At 46.3% G+C, this 18,661-nt stretch overlaps 3 protein-coding genes and 2 long non-coding RNA genes across 17 annotated transcripts in view; 2 read left to right on the top strand and 3 right to left on the bottom strand.

The window, feature by feature from the left end:
- Nucleotides 1-18,661, bottom strand: part of MRPS21 (mitochondrial ribosomal protein S21) — a 38,940-nt gene that overhangs the window by 20,156 nt on the left and 123 nt on the right. The gene's annotated exons all lie outside the window — the stretch shown is intronic.
- CIART (circadian associated repressor of transcription) lies at nt 158-5,110 on the bottom strand. Of its 9 annotated transcripts, none has more exons than XM_015150645.3 (7): nt 4,978-5,110; nt 4,646-4,726; nt 3,969-4,394; nt 3,722-3,797; nt 3,097-3,175; nt 2,550-2,661; nt 158-821 (listed from the first exon to the last, which is right to left on the bottom strand). In XM_015150645.3, exons 3-7 carry the CDS (start codon nt 4,332-4,334, stop codon nt 297-299), a joined length of 1,158 nt encoding a protein of 385 aa, XP_015006131.1. In that variant the 5' UTR covers nt 4,335-4,394; nt 4,646-4,726; nt 4,978-5,110; the 3' UTR covers nt 158-296. The 9 variants fall into 9 exon arrangements, with proteins under 9 accessions (XP_015006131.1, XP_015006171.1, XP_028699063.1 ...); XM_015150685.3 differs by having other exon boundaries at nt 3,969-4,088; nt 4,978-5,060; XM_028843230.2 differs by lacking the exon at nt 4,646-4,726 and having other exon boundaries at nt 3,969-4,088; nt 4,978-5,086.
- LOC144331509 (uncharacterized) lies at nt 5,774-10,936 on the top strand. The gene is made up of 3 exons (XR_013398759.1): nt 5,774-5,939; nt 7,652-7,841; nt 10,830-10,936. It is a non-coding gene; the product is annotated as an uncharacterized LOC144331509 (long non-coding RNA).
- On the bottom strand, nt 6,667-15,774 carry C1H1orf54 (chromosome 1 C1orf54 homolog). Of its 5 annotated transcripts, none has more exons than XM_015151523.3 (7): nt 15,645-15,774; nt 15,186-15,250; nt 13,859-13,942; nt 12,856-12,914; nt 12,020-12,130; nt 7,924-8,022; nt 6,667-6,753 (listed from the first exon to the last, which is right to left on the bottom strand). In XM_015151523.3, exons 2-6 carry the CDS (start codon nt 15,229-15,231, stop codon nt 7,927-7,929), a joined length of 396 nt encoding a protein of 131 aa, XP_015007009.2. In that variant the 5' UTR covers nt 15,232-15,250; nt 15,645-15,774; the 3' UTR covers nt 6,667-6,753; nt 7,924-7,926. The 5 variants fall into 5 exon arrangements, with proteins under 5 accessions (XP_015007009.2, XP_028685238.2, XP_077805027.1 ...); XM_028829405.2 differs by having other exon boundaries at nt 7,924-8,025; XM_077948901.1 differs by lacking the exon at nt 15,645-15,774 and adding an exon at nt 15,461-15,490 and having other exon boundaries at nt 7,924-8,025.
- Nucleotides 11,272-18,447, top strand: LOC144331537 (uncharacterized). The gene is made up of 2 exons (XR_013398807.1): nt 11,272-11,407; nt 18,408-18,447. It is a non-coding gene; the product is annotated as an uncharacterized LOC144331537 (long non-coding RNA).

An 18,661-nucleotide genomic window follows, 5' to 3' on the forward strand; every position in this document is an offset into this window, starting at 1 on the left:
CCTTCTCCCACAAGTCTTATATTGTCATCCAGACTCTAACTTGGTAGAGCTCATGTTCACAAACATCCCCATCCCTTTTCTACTTTTACTGCAGCTCAGAGGATACGGATTGGTTTTGGAGGCAGAAAGTTTTCAATTTCCCCCAATCAGCAAACTGTTTAGGTATAAAAAAATTTCTTTAATCAGAAAGGATTTGTCTTCCCTCAACACAAATGCACACATTAAAAGTAAAAATACATATATACATGAATATTTACACAAATTAGAAATCACAGTGGACAGCTGTATGCCCCAGGCTAGAGGTTGAGAAGATGAGCATCAGGAGCAACTGGAGCATGGCTTCTCTGCTGCTCCCGGTGTCCTTTGGTCATCTCCCTGGCCAAGGTGGGTAGACTGGGAGGGGATAGGGTATAGCTCCAGTCTGATGGCAGAGTTACTGGCAAACTGTAGCAACGAGGCCCCTCTCCAGATAGTTTCATAGGTTCACCAGGGATGACAGGAGATGCTGTAGTAGGTGGGACTGGAGTGGCTGGGGCAGAGTGGGTGAAGGGTTGCACTCCATGCTGTAGGAAAAGAATGACGCCAATACCGGTTCCAGTGCCTAAAGGACCATGGCTAAAGGAGATAGTACCTGGGGAGCTGAGAGGGGGGTTGCAAATTGGAGTGGTGTGGATCCAGGTAAGGTTCATAGCTGGCCATTCTGTGAGGTGCCAAGGCTGCTTTGGTTTTAAAGCTAGATGTCCTAGCTGTGTCTGGTCCATCTTTTCCATAGGAGATGCAGGAGAGGAAGCGGCTGAATCACTGTGGTGGCTTGGAAAATGCTACGGAGGGGAGAAATGAGAAAAATAAATGTGGAGAAAGCTTTCAGATGAGCTCCACCCGGTTACTTAAACCTTTGCCTTCCTTGGGAACTCAGTTTGTAATACAAACATACCTCGTTTTACGCAGCAGATATGATCTTGCCAGGCCATGATTAAGTAAAAGTTTTAGTAACTAAATTATACTTTCATTTATTCAAAAAATAAATGGTCTATTATGGACCACATACTATATTAGACACTGGATATCCAGAGATGAACAAAAAACAAACAGTTCCATAGGTTCTCACTATTTATAAAATAATCCCTTTTAGAATTTCTTTGAAGTCTATTTTTAATTGGAATCATCATTTCCCAAATTCTGTATTTAAATTTGAATGTTCTATCTTGAGTTCTTTAAGAAGCGTAAATTAATATTCAGGCAAGATCCTCCTCCTATATATTTTTTTAATTTTATATTTGACACAGGGTCTCACTCTGTCAACCAGGCTAGCACAATCATGGCTTACTGCAGCCTCAACCTCCCAAGCTCAAGAGATCCTCCCACCTCAGCCTCCTAAGTAGCTGGGACTACTGGTGCACACCACCATGCCCAGCTACTTTTTGTATTTTTTGTAGATACTGGGCTTCACCATGTTGCCCAGGCTGGTCTCAAACTCCTGGGCTCAAGCAATCCACCTGCTTTGGCCTCCCAAAATGCTAAGATTACAGGCATGAACCACTGTGCCTGGCCTACTTATTTTTTAATAGATGAGTCACAGCAATAATAACCATGGCTGATTGAAAATTAGGACTGGTGATTATCTACAGGAGACTCTCCTTCTCCATCATTTGAATGCCCTCTATATACCCTATTATTTGAGGACAGAAAATAGGTCATTTCTTTTTCTTTTTTTTTTTTTAGATAGAGTTTCACTCTTGTTGCCCAGGCTGGAGTGCAATGGCGTGATCTCGGCTCACCGCAACCTCTGCCTCCCGGGTTCAAGCAATTCTCCTGCCTCAGCCTCCCAAGTAGCTGGGACTACAGGCGTGCGCCACCACGCCCGGCAAATTTTTGTATTTTTAGTAGAGACAGGGTTTCACCATCTTGGCCAGGCTGGTCTCGAACTCCTGACCTCATGATCCATGCACCTCGGCCTCCCAAAGTGCTGGGATTACAGCTGTGAGCCACCGCGCCCAGCCGAAAATAGGTCACTTCTGTACCAGGTCTAAGAATCTATCAACACTGCTGCTATTAGTGCCCCCCTCTCCCACTTCCAGTGATGTACCTCTTATGACCAGCCCTTGAAACCCAGTGTAGACTCAAAAACTTTCTAAGGGTTTGACACAAGGATACTTGGGCAGAAATGAAAAGAAGGAGAGGGGAAGGGTTTGGGGGCAGTAGGGAAAAAAGAGTTTGCAGAGAGAAGCTGAGGTATCTTCCCGCATGAATCATTTGGCCAGGTAAAAAGCCTTTTGTATCTATGCAGAAAGCAGACAAGCTGTGGCATGAGGGATAGGATTAAACTTCATGGAGTTCTTCTCAGTGATTCAAACAAAACAACAACAAACAAACAAACAACAAAAAACATATAGGAATCAAGATAATGCAGAAAGTTTAGGAATTTCCTTCCCTGAAAAGAAACTTGAAGAAAAGATTCAAAAGAAAATGGCAAAAGGGGACATTTCTGCATGCACATTTCATTTCCTTGGCTATTTTCCCACCACTTCCTCATGTTCTCAAGTTCTTACCTTGGTCAGCTGATGCTTGCCACCATTCAATGACGACTTCTGGGCAGCTATATGTGGAAACCAAGTCTTTAACATCCCTTCTACCTGTAGCAAGGTTCCTAGGTAACGTTCCCTGTGAAAATGATATTGCTTTATTTATTTATTTATTTATTTATTTATTTATTTATTTATTTATTTTGAGACAGAGTCTCGCTCTGTCACCCAGGCTGGAGTGTAGTGGCGCAATCTCGGCTCACTGCAAGCTCCGCCTCCCGGGTTCTCGCCATTCTCCTGCCTCAGCCTCCTGAGTAGCTGGGATTACAGGCAGCCACCACCATGCCCAGCTAATTTTTTGTATTTTTAGTAGAGACAGGGTTTCACCGTGTTAGCCAAGATGGTCTCGATCTCCCGACCTTGTGATCCGTCTGCCTCGGCTTCCCAAAGTGCTGGGATTACAGGCGTGAGCCACCGCGCCCGGCCGAAAATGACATTGCTTTAAAAAACCAGCAACAGGATTGAAGAAATTTCCTTTTTATGAAAACCCAAGGAAAGAACCAAGGGGACTTACCCCATCTGTGGCTTCTGCAAAACACCTACAATACGCTGGATCCTGTCCATTGCCACACTCTGCTGAAAACTGCTTAATCCTGGGGATAGGGACAGAGAGAGATTAAGGATTGAGATTCAAGCATGTAGTCAGGTAAAGGACGAACAGAAGGGGGCTAAAATTGATTGATCTAAAAAAAATTAAGTCGGGCCAGGCAAGGTGGCTCACGCCTGTAATCCCAACACTTTGGGAGGCCGAGGCGGGTGGATCACCTGAGGTCAGGAGTTTGAGACCAGCCTGGCCAACATGGCGAAACCCCATCTCTATTAAAAATAACAAAAATTAGCTGGGCATGGTGGTGGGCGCCTGTAATCCCAGCGACTGGGGAGGCTGAGGCAGAAGAATCGCTTGAACCCAGGAGGCAGAGGTTGCAGTGAGCTGAGATAGCACCATTACACTCCAGCCTGGGCAACAGGAGCAAAACTCCGTCTCAAAAAATAATAATAACAATAATAATAATTAAGTCATAGTAGCAAAAAAGGAGTAATATAGGCCCCAAACAAGAACTTAAGAGAAATACACATCAAAAGAGGGAAAGAGAGAGAGAAATGAACCTAGCCCAAATGAATGCAACTAATGAGATTACCTCTCTCAAAACGACCCATCTTCAGCCCATTGAGTAGATCTGTGAGAGGAGGTATAAATCCTTGGAGTTCTTTACACTGTAGGAAAACAGGACAAAGGCTGTGAGAAGACCAAGAACTGTCCACACCAGCAGTGGCTCTTCCTTCACCTCCAAATCTGGGAGTCATTACTATCCTTATAGGGTCCTTATCAACCAGCTGGGTGATAAGCCACTCCAGGAGAGTCTCCTTTCACCTGCTTTCTCTTACCTTCTGGGCAAACAGCAGGTCTCCCTCTGTGGTACAACCTTGGATGTTTAGACTGGTCTCCAGTTCACCATCTCTTGATCTTTTCGCCCCAGATCCTGCCATAGGAGAAGCCGAACCCCGCTGTTCCGGATGAGATGGTGTATGTTGGTTACTGGAAACCTTGGATCGATGCCTGCAGCGGATAGGACCCGGGCTGGGCCGGGAACCTCCCCTCTGCCCAACAGTGTCTGGCCTGGGCCCATGGGCCCCCTTGTCCTCCCTCTCATTATCAGAGGGGAAGCCAAAGTCACTGTTCACTGGGGAGGTGGGAAAAGACGAAGAGAGAGAGTAGGAGGAATAGGAAGAAATGCTAGATGGAGAATCCATAGGTCCAGAAGCAGGGGCTGGAGAGCAGCTCCTGGAGTACCCAAAGATCGGAACCTGCAACTGAAGAGCAAAGCGAGGGAGTTTGAAACCGGAGTTTAAGTATTAGGAAATGGACTGGGAGATTGGGGTGTACTGCGTGGGATAATACTTATTCTCCCCCTCCCCAATATTACCAGTCTCAGACACAATAGAAAAAGACATTTCTACCCCCACCCCCGCCCATTAAGAACCTGGGATTCCCTCTCTGGCCGCCGCAGAGCAGCTCTCTGCCTGACGCGGCCTCCGTTCTTTTCTTCCCTCAATTCAAATACCTGACTTGAAAGACACCTTCCCCTCCGCCCGTTGTTCGCCAGGGCTGTTCGCCAACCTGAGTCCGCAGCAAGCCTCTTCACCTAAGCCATGCCACCCACGAGAGGTCAATCTGCGCACGCGAACCCACCTGGTGACCCTACAGGACCCGCCCCCATAAAGACTGGCCTCCTGCCCTCTCCCAATCTTTCAAGATCAGGATCCCTGTGCGGGTCTCTCTGGGCTCGCACCTGCCACGTGATGCAAACCCTCCCAATACCAAGATCTGCATTCAGCCCCCAAATCCACTCCCAAATCCTCCCTAACAGCTCGCTTTTCCTCCGAATATCCTTACCTGTTGTCAGCCGGCTCAGCCCTGGCTCGGTTTCCAGCTCCTTCACCGTCTCTCCGGGTCTGGCTCCCCACCTCCGCCTCTCAGGGGGCCCCGCCCCTTCCCCCTCCCAGACACGTGCGGCCTGGCACGTGCCTCCCCCTGCTTACACAGATCTCGCGCCCTCATTGGTTGTGTCGCCGGTAACACGTGATTCTCGTTACTGAAGTCCATAGCCCATTTGCTACAGTACAAAGGGCCTCAGCCAATAGAGGGCAGCCAGGTGATGATTGGCTGTAAGGGAAGCATTCCGTGCTCCGCCCCTACATGCGGCTGCCGGAGAGGACCCGGTGATGAGAAAAGGAGGAGGATGGAAAAAGAGTGGAAAAGAAGGGAGGGGAGGAAAAGGGCGGAGTCCGTGGCCTTAAATAGGATGGTGATGCGCCAGAGACGCACAGCTTGAGTGTGCAGAGATTGGTTGTGCCACTGAAGGCGTGCGCCTCCGGACGTGGGACCCCCGGTTCCGTCTTAGGAACTAACTCATCTGCCCCCTCTTTGAACACCTCCGCTCACGAGCGCAGCACGTGGAAACCATCAGTGATTTGTGTCTGCAACGTGTGCGTGAGAGAATGGAAGTGTGTGACACGGTATATTCTCCCGCTCTCGGCGGCCCAGCCCTCGTGACTCTCCGGTCTCTGTTTCACCTCCCCCACCCCTTTCTCCTCCAAGCTGGGTGCCTCCTGCCCTGCTGGGTGAGGAGGGTGGGGATTGCAGCCGAGAACACCGCGTCCTCTCTGGCTCCCGCTGGGGCGGCTCCTCCGGCCCTTTTCTTACATAACCTATCACGCACGTTACCAGCTCAGATGCCACCCCGCCACGACGCTAGAGGTCAAAACGAAACTCAGTTTTTCCTGACTTTTTTTGTCCAGGCTTCTTGGGCCCGGCGTCCTGAATTATCTGATTCCAAGCACGGGGAACAGAATGGGGTAGGTCCCTGATCTCCTAGGTTATGGCTTTGTCCAGCTTCACTGCCTTCATTTGTCCCCTAGAGAAGATTCGAAAGACTTTGAAGGAGGGGAGGGAGGCAAGTCCAGAGTTTAGAGAGTCTCAGAAATAACTGGGACGTTACTGTTGTCGTTGCGGCTTGCATTTTGAGAGTACAATGGAGAGGAGAGCAGGGCCAAGGATTGTGAGCTGGTTAAAGATAGTACGCCGCAGAGACCGCAAGGGGGCAGCCCCATTCTGATTAGGGTCCCGAGGATAGCGATTTAAAAAAAAATTTTAAGTGAGTTTGTCCCTGCCATAATTACCAACTGCAAAAGGCACATTGTTGGACAGAGGTGTGGGTGGGGGTGGGTAGGTGTGAATATTTTAAATCTATTCTAAGTAGTTTTTGATATTTTACCTTATGTTTTAACAATGTGCTTATTCTTACAAAAAGATTCTAAAACCTCAACCCCGTTTCCCCAAGCACACTGTTTCAACACCATATTTAATAAAATAAAAGAAGAGAATTACCAATATGGACTGCGAATAAACCTGTTGTCTGTGGGTGCCCTTCTCCAGTCTTCTCCAAACTGCAGATTTTTTCAGTCCATAATGCCCTCTAATTCAGTTGTCACCCAACTCCCCTTCCAATCTACACTTGCTGCCTCTAAATCCTGGTGCTCTCTTTATTGTGACTTTAGAACAGACTCATGAAGGAGTAGATGGTAACCAGATTATTTCACTTATTTATTTTATCTTCCAATTTCCTCTTGCCAAACTCCCATCCAAAGAGTCATAGCAGCCTTCTCCCACCTAAAAAAGCAGAGAAAGAAAGAAAGAAAAGAAAAGAAAGAAAGAAAGAAAGAAAGAAAGAAAGAAAGAAAGAAAGAAAGAAAGAAAGAAAATAAAAGAGTCAGGAGACCTGAGAAACCCCTTCATGCCCCCCACACTCTACGGAAACTCCCCAGATACTCTGAGCTGGGATTGCTCTGTGATAGCTCCTGGGAAGGATGTGTGTGTACCCCTCTTCTCCACAGTCCTTTCACCTCCTGCTGAATCTCTTTATGCTCGATGGTTATTTAGCATCTCAATTTAAAAATGCTTTTCCTATAATACAATTTTCCCTTCTCTCCCCCTGCCCTGCCATACATCAGAGAACCGCCACCCCTTCTGCCTCTGAACTTTGCCTCTTGACTCTACCAGGTTGTAGGACCCACCCACTTTGCCCTCTGGCATTCGCCATGACTTGAATCATGGCCAGACTGGAACTAGCTTTGATTGTTCCAGACATTTTGGAAGCCTGGAGAGGTATTCCCCCAACCCCTTCATCTACTTGCCTCTGCTCTAGGAGATCCTGAAGGTCTCTTAGTTCAGAAAAACTAATGACTCATCACAAAAGTCTGCCTCAGCATCTCCTAAATTTCTTTAAGACCGAATAAGAAGATTTTTGTAAATGTGATCCCTCTTCTTTCATTTTACTTGTTATTTTTTGAGACAGAGTCTCATTCTGTTGCCCAGTGGCAACAGTACAGTGGCCAGATCATGGCTCACTGCAGCCTCCGCTTGATGGGCTTAAGGAATCCTTCCACCTGCTCCTCCCCAGTAGCTGGGACTGCAGGCCTGTGCTACCACACCCAACTAATTTTTATTTTTATTATTTTTTTAACGTCTTGTAGAGGAGTTATTTATTTATTTTTAATTTTTTTTGTAGAGATAAGGTCTGTTGCTCAGCCTGGTCTCAAACTATGTTGCTCAGCCTGGTCTGGAATTCCTGAACTCAAGCGATCCTCCCACCTCAGCATCCCAAAGTGCTGGGATTACAGGGATGAGCTACCATGCCTGAATCTCTTCCTTCAGTGGCTGATAATTGACCAGGCTGGAAACACTAGCCAGAGATACTGGTAAGAATTACTTCAGTTTAGTGTGGGAAGTTAAAAAATATTATTTCACAGACTCCCCCAAAGCCAGTGGCTGCACTCTTACCTTCTACATGAAATACATCCCCGCCTGAACAAAGGCACACGACAGGAGGAGGGGAATAGGACTCCGCAAACTGGACACAGCATCATTCAGATCTGGACTCTGCTAAAATACAGACATCCCCACACAGTAGGCTCGTGTCATTCCTCCTACCACTTCTCCGTCCCCCTCCAGAAGGACTGCCACCTCTTTACAACAACCTCTGTCTTCCTTTCCTTTGGGCTTAGAGAAAGATCCATCCTTCCCTATCACTGTAAGGAGTCCTTTCTTCTGTGCCTTTCAGCTATCCCTGACCATACCAGGGAGGCCAATTCAATTCAATTATTTCTATTTTGTATCTATTATATGCATGATACTATGCTAGTCACTGTGCTAGGTGCTACAGAGAGGGACATAAATATGAATAAGACAAGATTCTTGTCCTCAAGGAATTTACAATCTAAAGAGAGTCTACTATATACTTATTTATTTATTTATTTATTTATTTATTTATTTATTATTTTTTGAGACATAGTCTTGCTCCGTCGCCAGGCTGGAATGCAGTGGTGCAATCTCAGCTCTCTGTAACCTCCACCTCCAGGGTTCAAGCAATTCTCCTGCCTCAGCCTCCCAAGTAGCTGGGATTACAGGCGCCTGCTACCATGCCTGGCTAATTTTTGTATTTTTTTTTTTTTTTTTGAGACGGAGTCTCGCTCTGTCGCCCAGGCTGGAGTGCAGTGGCCGGATCTCAGCTCACTGCAAGCTCCGCCTCCCGGGTTCACGCCATTCTCCTGCCTCAGCCTCCCGAGTAGTTGGGACTACAGGCGTCCGCCACATCGCCTGGCTAGTTTTTTGTATTTTTAGTAGAGACGGGGTTTCACCGTGTTAGCCAGGATGGTCTCGATCTCCTGACCTCGTGATCCACCCGTCTCGGCCTCCCAAAGTGCTGGGATTACAGGCTTGAGCCACCGCACCCGGCCTAATTTTTGTATTTTTAATAGAGACGGGGTTTTGCCATGTTGGCCAGGCTGGTCTCAAACTCCTGACCTCAGGTGATCCGCCCACCTCAGCCTCCCAAAGTGCTGGGATTACAGGGGTGAGTCACCGTGCCCAGCCTACTATATGCTTCAAAAAGAATTAACTGCCCTTACTGTCAATCTTTCACTTCCATTCTTACTGGCTTCTTTGATGTGTGCTCAACTATGTGCAGACTGCTCTTTGGTCCTATTCCGCTTTCCAGCTGTTGCTTCTCTTTTTCATTACCAGATTTTTTTGATGGTTGGTCTGTACTCACCTTCCTTTCCTCATAATGTACTCCCTCTTTAACTCCACAAAAATCTAGATTTTCTGCAAGCACTCAATTAAAACTATTTTCTTGAGAGTTACCAGTGACCTCTTCCTCCTTGGCCTCTTGGTAACTTTTGATGGATTATATTAAACTTTCTCTTTTAGAATCTAAAATACAAACTTGGCTATCTGCCTACTTCTGCAGTCAAATCCTTCTCCATTCCATTCATTAATTTCTCTTCCTCCCACTCACTACAGGCACAGTCACTGGCCTTCTGAGCTTGTGTGTACTGGCTTTGTTGAGCTCATTTACTTTCATAACTGTGACTTTGCACTTAGAACTCTAGCCCTGATCTAGTTCAGTGAACTTTAGGACACCCTCATAGAGCTGTTACCATAAACTCAGCTTGGCCATTACCAAATTAATAACGTCTGTCCTAAACCACTCTGGCCTCCCGTAGTTCCCACTTTGGTCAACCATTTTCCCAGATATCCATGTGTAAAACCCATGAGTTATTTTAACTCTCTCCTCATTTATACCTAATATAAAATTATCACTCAAGCAAGGTATTTTCTTCATATTTATTTTTCTCCTCTCCATTCATAATCCCAGAATACAGATTGTTTCTGGAACAATGCAAATCTCATGAGTTGCTCTCCACTAAATTATTTATATCCTGCATACAACCTGATGAGTGGTTTATCTTTTATCTTTTTTTTTTTTTTTTGAGACGGAGTTTCTTTTTTTTTTTTTTTTTTTTTTTTGAGACGGAGTCTCGCTCTGTCGCCCAGGCTGGAGTGCAGTGGCCGGATCTCAGCTCACTGCAAGCTCCGCCTCCCGGGTTCGGGCCATTCTCCTGTCTCAGCCTCCTGAGTAGCTGGGACTACAGGCGCCCGCCACCTCGCCCGGCTAGTTTTTTTTGTATTTTTTAGTAGAGACGGGGTTTCACCGTGTTAGCCAGGATGGTCTCGATCTCCTGACCTAGTGATCCGCCCGTCTCGGCCTCCCAAAGTGCTGGGATTACAGGCTTGAGCCACCGCGCCCGGCCTGAGACGGAGTTTCACTCTTGTTGCCCAGGCTGGAGTGCAATGGTGCGATCTTGGCTCACTGTTGCAACCTTCGCCTCCCAGGTTCAAGCAATTCTCCTGCCTCAGCCTCCCAAGTAGCTGGGATGACAGGCATGCACCACCACACCCAGCTAATTCTGTATTTTTACTAGAGATGGGGTTTCTCCATGTTGGTCAGGCTGGTCTTGAACTCCCGACTTAAGGTGATCAGCTTGCCTCAGCCTCCAAAAGTGCTTGGATTACAGTTGTTAGCCACCACACCTGGCCAGTTTTTCTAAAATATCACTTTTCATCGTGTTTTTACTATAATGAAGAACTTACTAGGCTCCTTGTTGATTATGAGTCCAGACTTCAGCCTGACACTTGAGACTCTCTGAAATTTGACCCTATGTTGCCACATGTGAAATTACCAAGCAAATATTAGGAGCCTTGTAAATTTTTTATTTTTCTTAATTCCCACTGTTCCCTTCCATATACCCTCTCCTTCAATCATACCCTATTTGCTAAACATATTAGGCTTATTCTATTCCCCACTCCTGTGCAGCTCTTTCACTCTTTTTTTTTTTTTTTTTTAGATAGAGTCTCGCTCTGTTGTCCAGGCTGGAGTGGAGTGGCATGATCTCAGCTCACTGCAACCTCTGCCTCCCAGGTTCAAGCGATTCTCATGCCTCAGCTTCCCAAGTAGCTGGAATTATAGGCAGGCACCACCATGCCTGGCTAACTTTTGTATTTTTTTTTTTTTTTTTTTTTTTTTTTTGAGACGGAGTCTGGCTCTGTCGCCCGGGCTAGAGTGCAGTGGCCGGATCTCAGCTCACTGCAAGCTCCGCCCCCCGGGTTTACGCCATTCTCCTGCCTCAGCCTCCCGAGTAGCTAGGACTACAGGCGCCCGCTGCCTCGCCCGGCTAGTTTTTTGTATTTTTTAGTAGAGACGGGGTTTCACCGTGTTCGCCAGGATGGTCTCGATCTCCTGACCTCGTGATCCGCCCGTCTCGGCCTTCCAAAGTGCTGGGATTACAGGCTTGAGCCACCGCGCCCGGCCAACTTTTGTATTTTTAGTAGAGATGGGTGGTTTCACCATGTTGGCCCTTGAACTAGCCTTGAACTGCTGACCTCAAGTGATCCTACCACCTTGGCCTCCCAAAGGATTACAGGCGTAAGCCACCACACCTGGCCTCTTTCACTCTTGGAATAACTATTCTTTCTCCTAATTGCTTCTGTCCTTTCATAACTACCCACCAATCAAAAGCTCATCTATTCTTCAAGGTGTATCTCAACCACAAATGCCTCTTGAAAGCTTTTCAGACAACTCTAACCTGTACTAATCTCTCTCCTTACACTGGCTAAAGCACTGCCAGTATGTTCTGCTTTCAAATTTATATATAATTTAACATTGTAACATACCTTTTCATTTTGTTCTGAGTGTTTTGTAAATGTAAACTTGAATTTTATAAGTTCTTTGAGGACAGGAACATCATAGATTTCTTTTTGATCAGCATCAGTTACCTTAGCAGCCTTAGGCACAGATTACATACATATTGAATACTACTGAACTGAAATTTAACTGCACCATATCTTCCCAGTGTTCTGTATACAGGGTTAGTATTAAATCTCAGTGAAACATGGCCAAGTTGAGATGAACACCTACATTGAAGTACTAATTATTTGGTTCCCCCATCCACCAAAGCCTGGTATTCCAGGCCTCTATTACTCCACGTCACTAGGGATATCCTGTCTCCCCCCAGCCCCCAATCCCCAATCAACTCACTGGTTCCGTTGTTACTGGTTTCACAGTTACAGGCTTCGGATGGTCTGCACGTGCTGTTTCAAGACTAATGGTAGTCCCTACTGCCTCTGTTGTGTCTTTATCCAACCTGTTCTACCCTCAGTAGGATTTGGGAAACACAGAGTTATCATTTTTTCCATCCAACATCTTCATAGATTCTCTATTTAAAGTTCTCCCCTTCACCACCTCCACCCAGCCCAAGGACTTAAGCTCAGGGATTCCCCCCTACCCTGTACTTGCATAGATTTGTACCCATCTCATTCAAAAGTCCCTTGATGCCCCTCCTCAGTGTCTTAGCAAACTTACTGAGGACAATTTATAAAGTTCTGGCTTTTTTCTCCTCCCCAGATAGGTTAACAAATCTGTTTTGGGCCTACTACTTAGTTTCTCCTCATCGAACTCATTTTTATTTTTGCTAATCAGATACATTTCAACATTGCCCAGTTTCTTTTCTTTTCTTTTCTTTTCTTTTTTTTTTTGAGATGGAGTCTGGCTTTGTTGCCCAGGGTGGAGTGCAGTGGAACAGTCTTGGCTCACTGCGTCCTCCATCTCCCGGATTCAAGTGATTCTCCTACCTCACCCTTCTGAGTAGCTGAGATTATAGGTGTATGCTACCATGTCCAACTAATGTTTTTGTATTTTTAGTAGAGACGGGGTTTCACCATGTTGGCCAGGCTGGTCTCAAACTCTTGACCTCAAATGATTCACTCGCCTTGGCCTCCCAAAGTGCTGGGATTACAGGCGTCAGCCACTATGCCTGGCCAGTTTCTTTTTAATTGTTACTTATCCTAAACCTTTTAGATGTAGAGGTCACTCACCAGCCTGTCCTCTGACTCAAATATGGAGTAATCAATGGTGAAATCTGCACTAAAGTCATCTGCAGAGGAGAAAGAAAATCAGTAATAATTAGAGAAAAAGGTAACTCTAGATCTGGAAATGAAAAGGGAAGAAATTGCTCAGAATAGTTTAACTTAAGTTGTAACATTTATTAGTATGATCCAATTTTATTTAACTGTAATGTTAAAAATGACTGTGAGTGTATACATTTATATTTTCAATCTAGGTATCTAAAATAATTTACAAATTTGAAAAATTTTCAAGTTCTTTTTTTAGAGTCAAGGTCTCACTCTGTTAACAGGCTGGAGTACAGTTAGTTCAATCATAGCTCACTGCCACCTCCAGCTCCTGAGCTCAAGTGATCCTCCCGCCTCAGCCTCCTGAGTAGCTGGGACTACAGCCATGTGCCACCATGCCCAGCTAATTGAAAAAAAAAATTTTTTTTTTTCTATAGTGACAAGGTCTTGCTATGATGCTCAGGCTGGCCTTGAACTCCTGGGCTCAAGCAATCCTCCCATCTAAAAATCAGTCTTTTTTTTTTTTTTTTTTTTTTTGAGATGGAGTCTCATTCTATCCCCCAGGCTGGAATACAATGTCGTGATCTCGGCTTACCACAACGTCCAGCCTCCCGGGTTCAAGTGATTCTCCTGCCTCAGCCTCTTGAATAACTGGGACTACAGGCAGGTGCCACCATGCCTGGCTAATTTTTGTATTTTTAGTAGAGACAGGGTTTCACCCTGTTGGTCAGGCTGGTCTCGAACTTCTGACCTCAGGTGATCCACCCGCCTCAGCCTCCCAAAGTGCTGGGATTACAGGCATGAGTCACTGTCCCCGGCCCATCATGAGCCTTGATAGGTTTTGTTTATAGCTAGATTTTTCTCTGACCCCATTGCTCTGCTGCAAAGTGAAGAGCAAAGTCTCAGAACTAAATATCCTGAAGCCTTTCTCCAGTTGGCTAAGAGCAAGGGCCTTTCATGTACTCACCATAACTGGGGGTGACTGTATAATAATAGACCACCTGATAATATTCATCCTCTCCCATTCTTTCTTCATCCTCATATTCTTGTCCTATGGGGACAAGGACTATAGGTCAAGGGACATCTGGAACACCTTACTAACAAAAGGACCTAGAATTGACCTCAGCGTTCCCAGCTTTCTCGCTTTCTCGCTTTCTCTCTCTCTGTCTCTCTCTCTCTCTTTCTTTCTTTCTTTCTCTTCCCCTCCAATAGTCATACTCCCTTCCTGCCTGTGCACCCTTACACTCCTCTCAGTCTTCTGGGCTCCATATCTGTAATGAGGCCTGTTACTCTGTGCCCTTTCAATCTAGGAACTCCTAAAACAGAAAACAGTCCCCTTCACATACTATAAACCCAAAGGGAGAACCAAACCTAAAAAAGATAGGAAGAGTAGAGACCAGGAATTAAACACGCCAAATCTTCTATTTAGTATGCTCCGGATCTTACTGTATTTGTGAGAAATCTTTTCTCATCAGTGTCTCTTACAAATAACACACACCCTTAGGCTTTGGATTTGAGCTTTAGTTCCAGCTTCGCTGCTAACGGAATAACCCTGAACAATCCACTTAACATCCGCTTTCTTAAAATGAGTCAGCTGGACTAAATGACCCATCTCCTTTAGTTTTTCTTCCCTTTCAGAACTAAAAATATGTGGCTTTGATATGACTGGATCAAGAACTCCAGGCCTCCTGCTAAACACTTCCCTGAGCTCCTTGAATGCTTTCCCTTCAACTCCAAGCTAATGACACAAGAATCTAGAGGAAAAGGAAACAATGAGAGACACACCTGGCAGACTGGGGAACAAAGGAGGGAAGGAGCCAAGCTACTGTTGGGACCCTGTCCCTGAAGACAGCCAGTTTTCCACTACCCTAAAGGTCACCCCTCTTCTGTGTCTTTACTAATAGCAGTTTTTTTCCTCCAATTTTCTGGGAAAGGAGATACCCTAACTACTAGTTTTAGACTGTGACACCTTCCAATAATTCCTCCACCCTTACTTTAGCCCCTCTTATCTTGTTCAACTTCCGTGGTGATGGAGAACTGAGCTCAGTGTTGCTAGGGCCTCCTTGTATCTGGAGCTCCATCCTCCTTCTTTGACAGGACTCTGCTTTTTTCCCCTCTCCTGGCTCTGCCTTCCAGATCTCCATTCTGCCCTCAACACCGGATCCTAGCACGATGAGAAAACTCTATTGCTCCCCATTGAAATGCGCCTCTTACCCACTCCTCATTTTTTTTTCTCCCACCCCATTTATGGTAGAAGACCAGGCACAAAAGCTCAGTGAGAGGAGTGGACTTACCCAGGATAAGTGGCACAGCAAGGATGGCTGCAAAGAGGATATCCATTCTGGATTCTGCACTATTGCTGTGAAAGTAAAAAAGGAAATTACAGTTTCCCACCAAACTTACCCCGCCTCCCCTCCTCCTCCAAAGCAGGGAAGGACCTGCAGCAACTCTTCTCCTCCCAGGGGGCAGAACTCCCCGCCTACTGGCTGACTGACTAGATCTCCAGTTACTGCCGGTCCCCAGTCAGAGCTGCCCAGATTGAGAGGCAAAAGGGGCTTTTGATACAAACATGTTTCTTAAGCTCCCCCTGCCCTAGATTAGATCCATTCAGGACTTCCACTGCCATTACCAAAAAATAAAAAAATAAAAAAATAAAAATAAGCCTACCAAGAAGTTTCCCCTCTCCTGGCTTTCCTTCCTTCCTCCAAGGCCTCATAAAAAGCTCACCCTCCCTCTCACTGTCCCTGACTTACCATCACCACCCAGAGTTGCGTTTCTCTCTGAGGCTTCATCAGTCTTTTTTCATCACAGTGGAAATGATATGAGGAAGGAGTGAGCATTTTTCTAGACTGAAAAGAGTCCCTTTCTTCTGTCTGTCTTGAGCTATGGAGAATAGGAACAATATTTACCCATCATTTTCTGACTTAAAGCACCTGCTGCATGGCTTCAGATAAAAGTCTCTCAGCCATGGTCAGTTATTTCCTCTCTGGTAATACTGACCTCACCTCACCTCTTTGTTTTCTTTTGAGACAGAGTCTCGCTTTCTCACCCAGGTTGGAGTGCAGTGGCACGATCTCGGCTCACTGCAACCTCCGCCTCCCGGGTTCAAGTGATTCTCCTGCCTCAGCCTCCCCAGTAGCTGGGACTACACGTGCGTGCCACCATGTCCAGCTAAGTTTTGTGTTTTTAGTAGAGACAAAGTTTCACCATGTTGGCCCAGGCTGGTCTCAAACTCCTGACCTCAGGTGATCCACCCATCTCGGCCTCCCAAAGTGGGATTACAGGCATGAGCCACTGTGCCCAGCCCAGTCTCACCTCATCTCTTTCTCAACTTCCAGGATGCAAGTTGGGAGAAGGGAGGAAGCAGATAGTCTCTTTCCCTGCTACAGGTGCCATACCCTCCCTCCCACATTCGGTCACTTGGTGTGTTCCCTTCATTCAGTCCTACAGGAGTAGAGTTTTTATCCTTTCCTCTGCTTTTATGTTTCCCATGATCATTCAATTCAGAAACCCTTAGCAACGTATGTGCTAGGCACAGTGTGCTAGGCCTAGTCTGATAGGCACTGAGAGCTTACAGGCAAGGGAATAAGAAAAGACAGTTTTGCTTTGTTCTTAAGGGAAGTTAATAAGTATCTGCCCAACATCTACTATGAGTCAGGCACTGTGCAAGTGTCTGTGGAACCACCCACGAACAAGATAGGTTTAGAGCCTGGTCAGAAGATGCTGTGATAACACACAATGGAGAGATGAAGCTGGTCACAGTGGCTCACGCCTGTAATCCCAGCACTTTGGGAGGCCTAGGCAGATGGATCACCTGAGGTCAGGAGATCAGGAGATCAGCCTGGCCAACATGGTGAAACCTTGTCTCTACTAAAAATACAAAAATTAGCTAGTTGTGGTGGCGGGCGCCAGTAATCCCAGGTACTAGGGAGGCTGAGGCAAGAGAATCACTTGAACCTGGGAGGCAGAGGTTGCAGTGAGCCGAGATCGCACCACTGTACTCCAGTCTGAGCGACAGAGTGAGATTCCATCGCAAAAAAAAGACATGAGCAGAATTGTCTCATTGCTATCCACCTGACTCTGCCTGCTGGGCTCAGAAGCGGGACATACTGGAGTCTTGAACACAGGCCACGATAATGCTACCCTCTTAATCTTATTAGGGAATAATTTGCCTTGTGACGTTCCATGTAAATCTTTTCTTTCTTTTTTTTTGGAGACAGAGTCTTGCTCTGTCGCCCAGGTTTGAGTGCAGTGGTGTGATCTCAGCTCACTGTAATCTCCACCTCCCAGGTTCGAGCTATTCTTGTGGCTCAGCCTCCTGAGTAGCTGGGACTACAGGTGCGCACCACCACGCCTGGCTAATTTTTTGTATTTTTATTAGAGACGGGGTTTCAACATGCTGGCCAGGCTAGTCTCAAACTCCTGACCTCAAGTGATCCCGCCGCCTTGGCCTCCAAAAGTGCTGGAATTACAGGCATGAGCCACTGTGACCAGCCTCTATGTAAATCTATACAATCTATTCCTCAGTTCCTTTCCAGAATTTCCTGGAACACATGTAAAACACGTATGTGAGTGTGCACATATGGATTAAATCATAAATCACTTCCAGGAAGGAAAGCAAGTTTGGTTATCTTTAAACAATTTCTGTGGGTTTTTTTTGGTACTTTGGTTATGCTTTCAAAAACGATATTCCAGATTCCTTCCCTCTTTTCCATCCTCAGATTCCTTTGCCTAACATCTGCCCTAAGGACTAACCTCTACCCATTCAAATGGGATTACAATCCTCTCCTCTCCTACTTTAACTTTCTTTTTCTTTCTTGAGACAGAACCTCACTCCGTTGTCCAGGCTATAGTGCAGTGGCGCAGTCGCAGCTCACTGCCACCTCTGCCTCTCGGGTTCAAGCTATTCTTGCCGCTCAGCCTCCCGGGTAGTTGGGATTACAGGCGCGCGCCACCACACCTGGCTAATTTTTGCATTTTTAGTAGAAATGGGGTTTCGCCATGTTGGCCAGGCTGGTCTCAAACTCCTGGCCTCCCCAAGTGCTGGGATTACAGGGGTGAGGCACCGCGCCCAGCCTACTTTAACTTTCATTCACTCTAATATACAACCCCTCTCCAATCTGAGGAAAACGCACCACTGAGGTTCATTTTTCAGACAATAAACAGAGGAAGTATGACATAAAAGGAACTTGGGGCGGGGGTGTCGTTTTCCTTCAACCCCATCGCTCTAATTGCTTTTAAATGCCCGGACTCTTTCAAAATGCCTTCCTAACATTTCTCTCCAGGCTCCTTTTGCTTCTCTCCGATTCTCTTGTCATTACAGATGAAGGCTTCATTAGCGATATACTGTATTCCATGTTTATTATACTAGCCTGTCCGAAGAGCTCCTACTTTTTAATGTAATCTTCATCCCTTAGGCAACAGCTGTAGCCCATTTCCTCTCATTCAAGTAAGAACAATACCCGTCCCTATCTCCCTGCGCCCCATCCTGTGCTCTCTTTGTATTTGTCTCTTAGATTCAAACAGGATCTACCCCCGCTGCAGCCCTTCAAGAAGAGGTATGATTGCTACCACTTTTCCCCACAAAGTGACGAAAGGAAACAGCGACGGAGGCGCAACCGAACCCAGGAATCTGTGTCTTTACTGGTCCATTCCCGGCCCACCCCCATTAATCGGTTCGAGCCACTCCCAGGACGAAGTCAAGGCCTCGGAAGGCGACTACAACTCCCAGCAGGTCGAGCTGCTCCGCCCGCGTTGATTCTCCATTGGC

Source organism: Macaca mulatta, chromosome 1, assembly GCF_049350105.2.
Source record: "Macaca mulatta isolate MMU2019108-1 chromosome 1, T2T-MMU8v2.0, whole genome shotgun sequence".
NCBI classification, from domain to species: domain Eukaryota; kingdom Metazoa; phylum Chordata; class Mammalia; order Primates; family Cercopithecidae; genus Macaca; species Macaca mulatta.

Bases quoted from the DNA above. Each gene is read 5' to 3' on its own strand.
- CIART (XM_015150645.3), bottom strand. From the start codon at position 4,334: ATGGATTCTCCATCTAGCATTTCTTCCTATTCCTCCTACTCTCTCTCT. The intron at 3,798-3,968 runs GTAAGAGAAAGC...GTTTTCCTACAG, and splicing joins ACCTGCTGTTTGCCCAGAAG to TGTAAAGAACTCCAAGGATT. The intron at 3,176-3,721 runs GTAATCTCATTA...CCCTATCCCCAG, and splicing joins GATGGGTCGTTTTGAGAGAG to GATTAAGCAGTTTTCAGCAG.
- C1H1orf54 (XM_028829405.2), bottom strand. From the start codon at position 15,231: ATGGATATCCTCTTTGCAGCCATCCTTGCTGTGCCACTTATCCTGG. The intron at 12,915-13,858 runs GTGAGTACATGA...TCTCCTCTGCAG, and splicing joins TACAGTCACCCCCAGTTATG to ATGACTTTAGTGCAGATTTC. The intron at 12,131-12,855 runs GTGAGTGACCTC...TACTGAGGGTAG, and splicing joins TTGAGTCAGAGGACAGGCTG to AACAGGTTGGATAAAGACAC.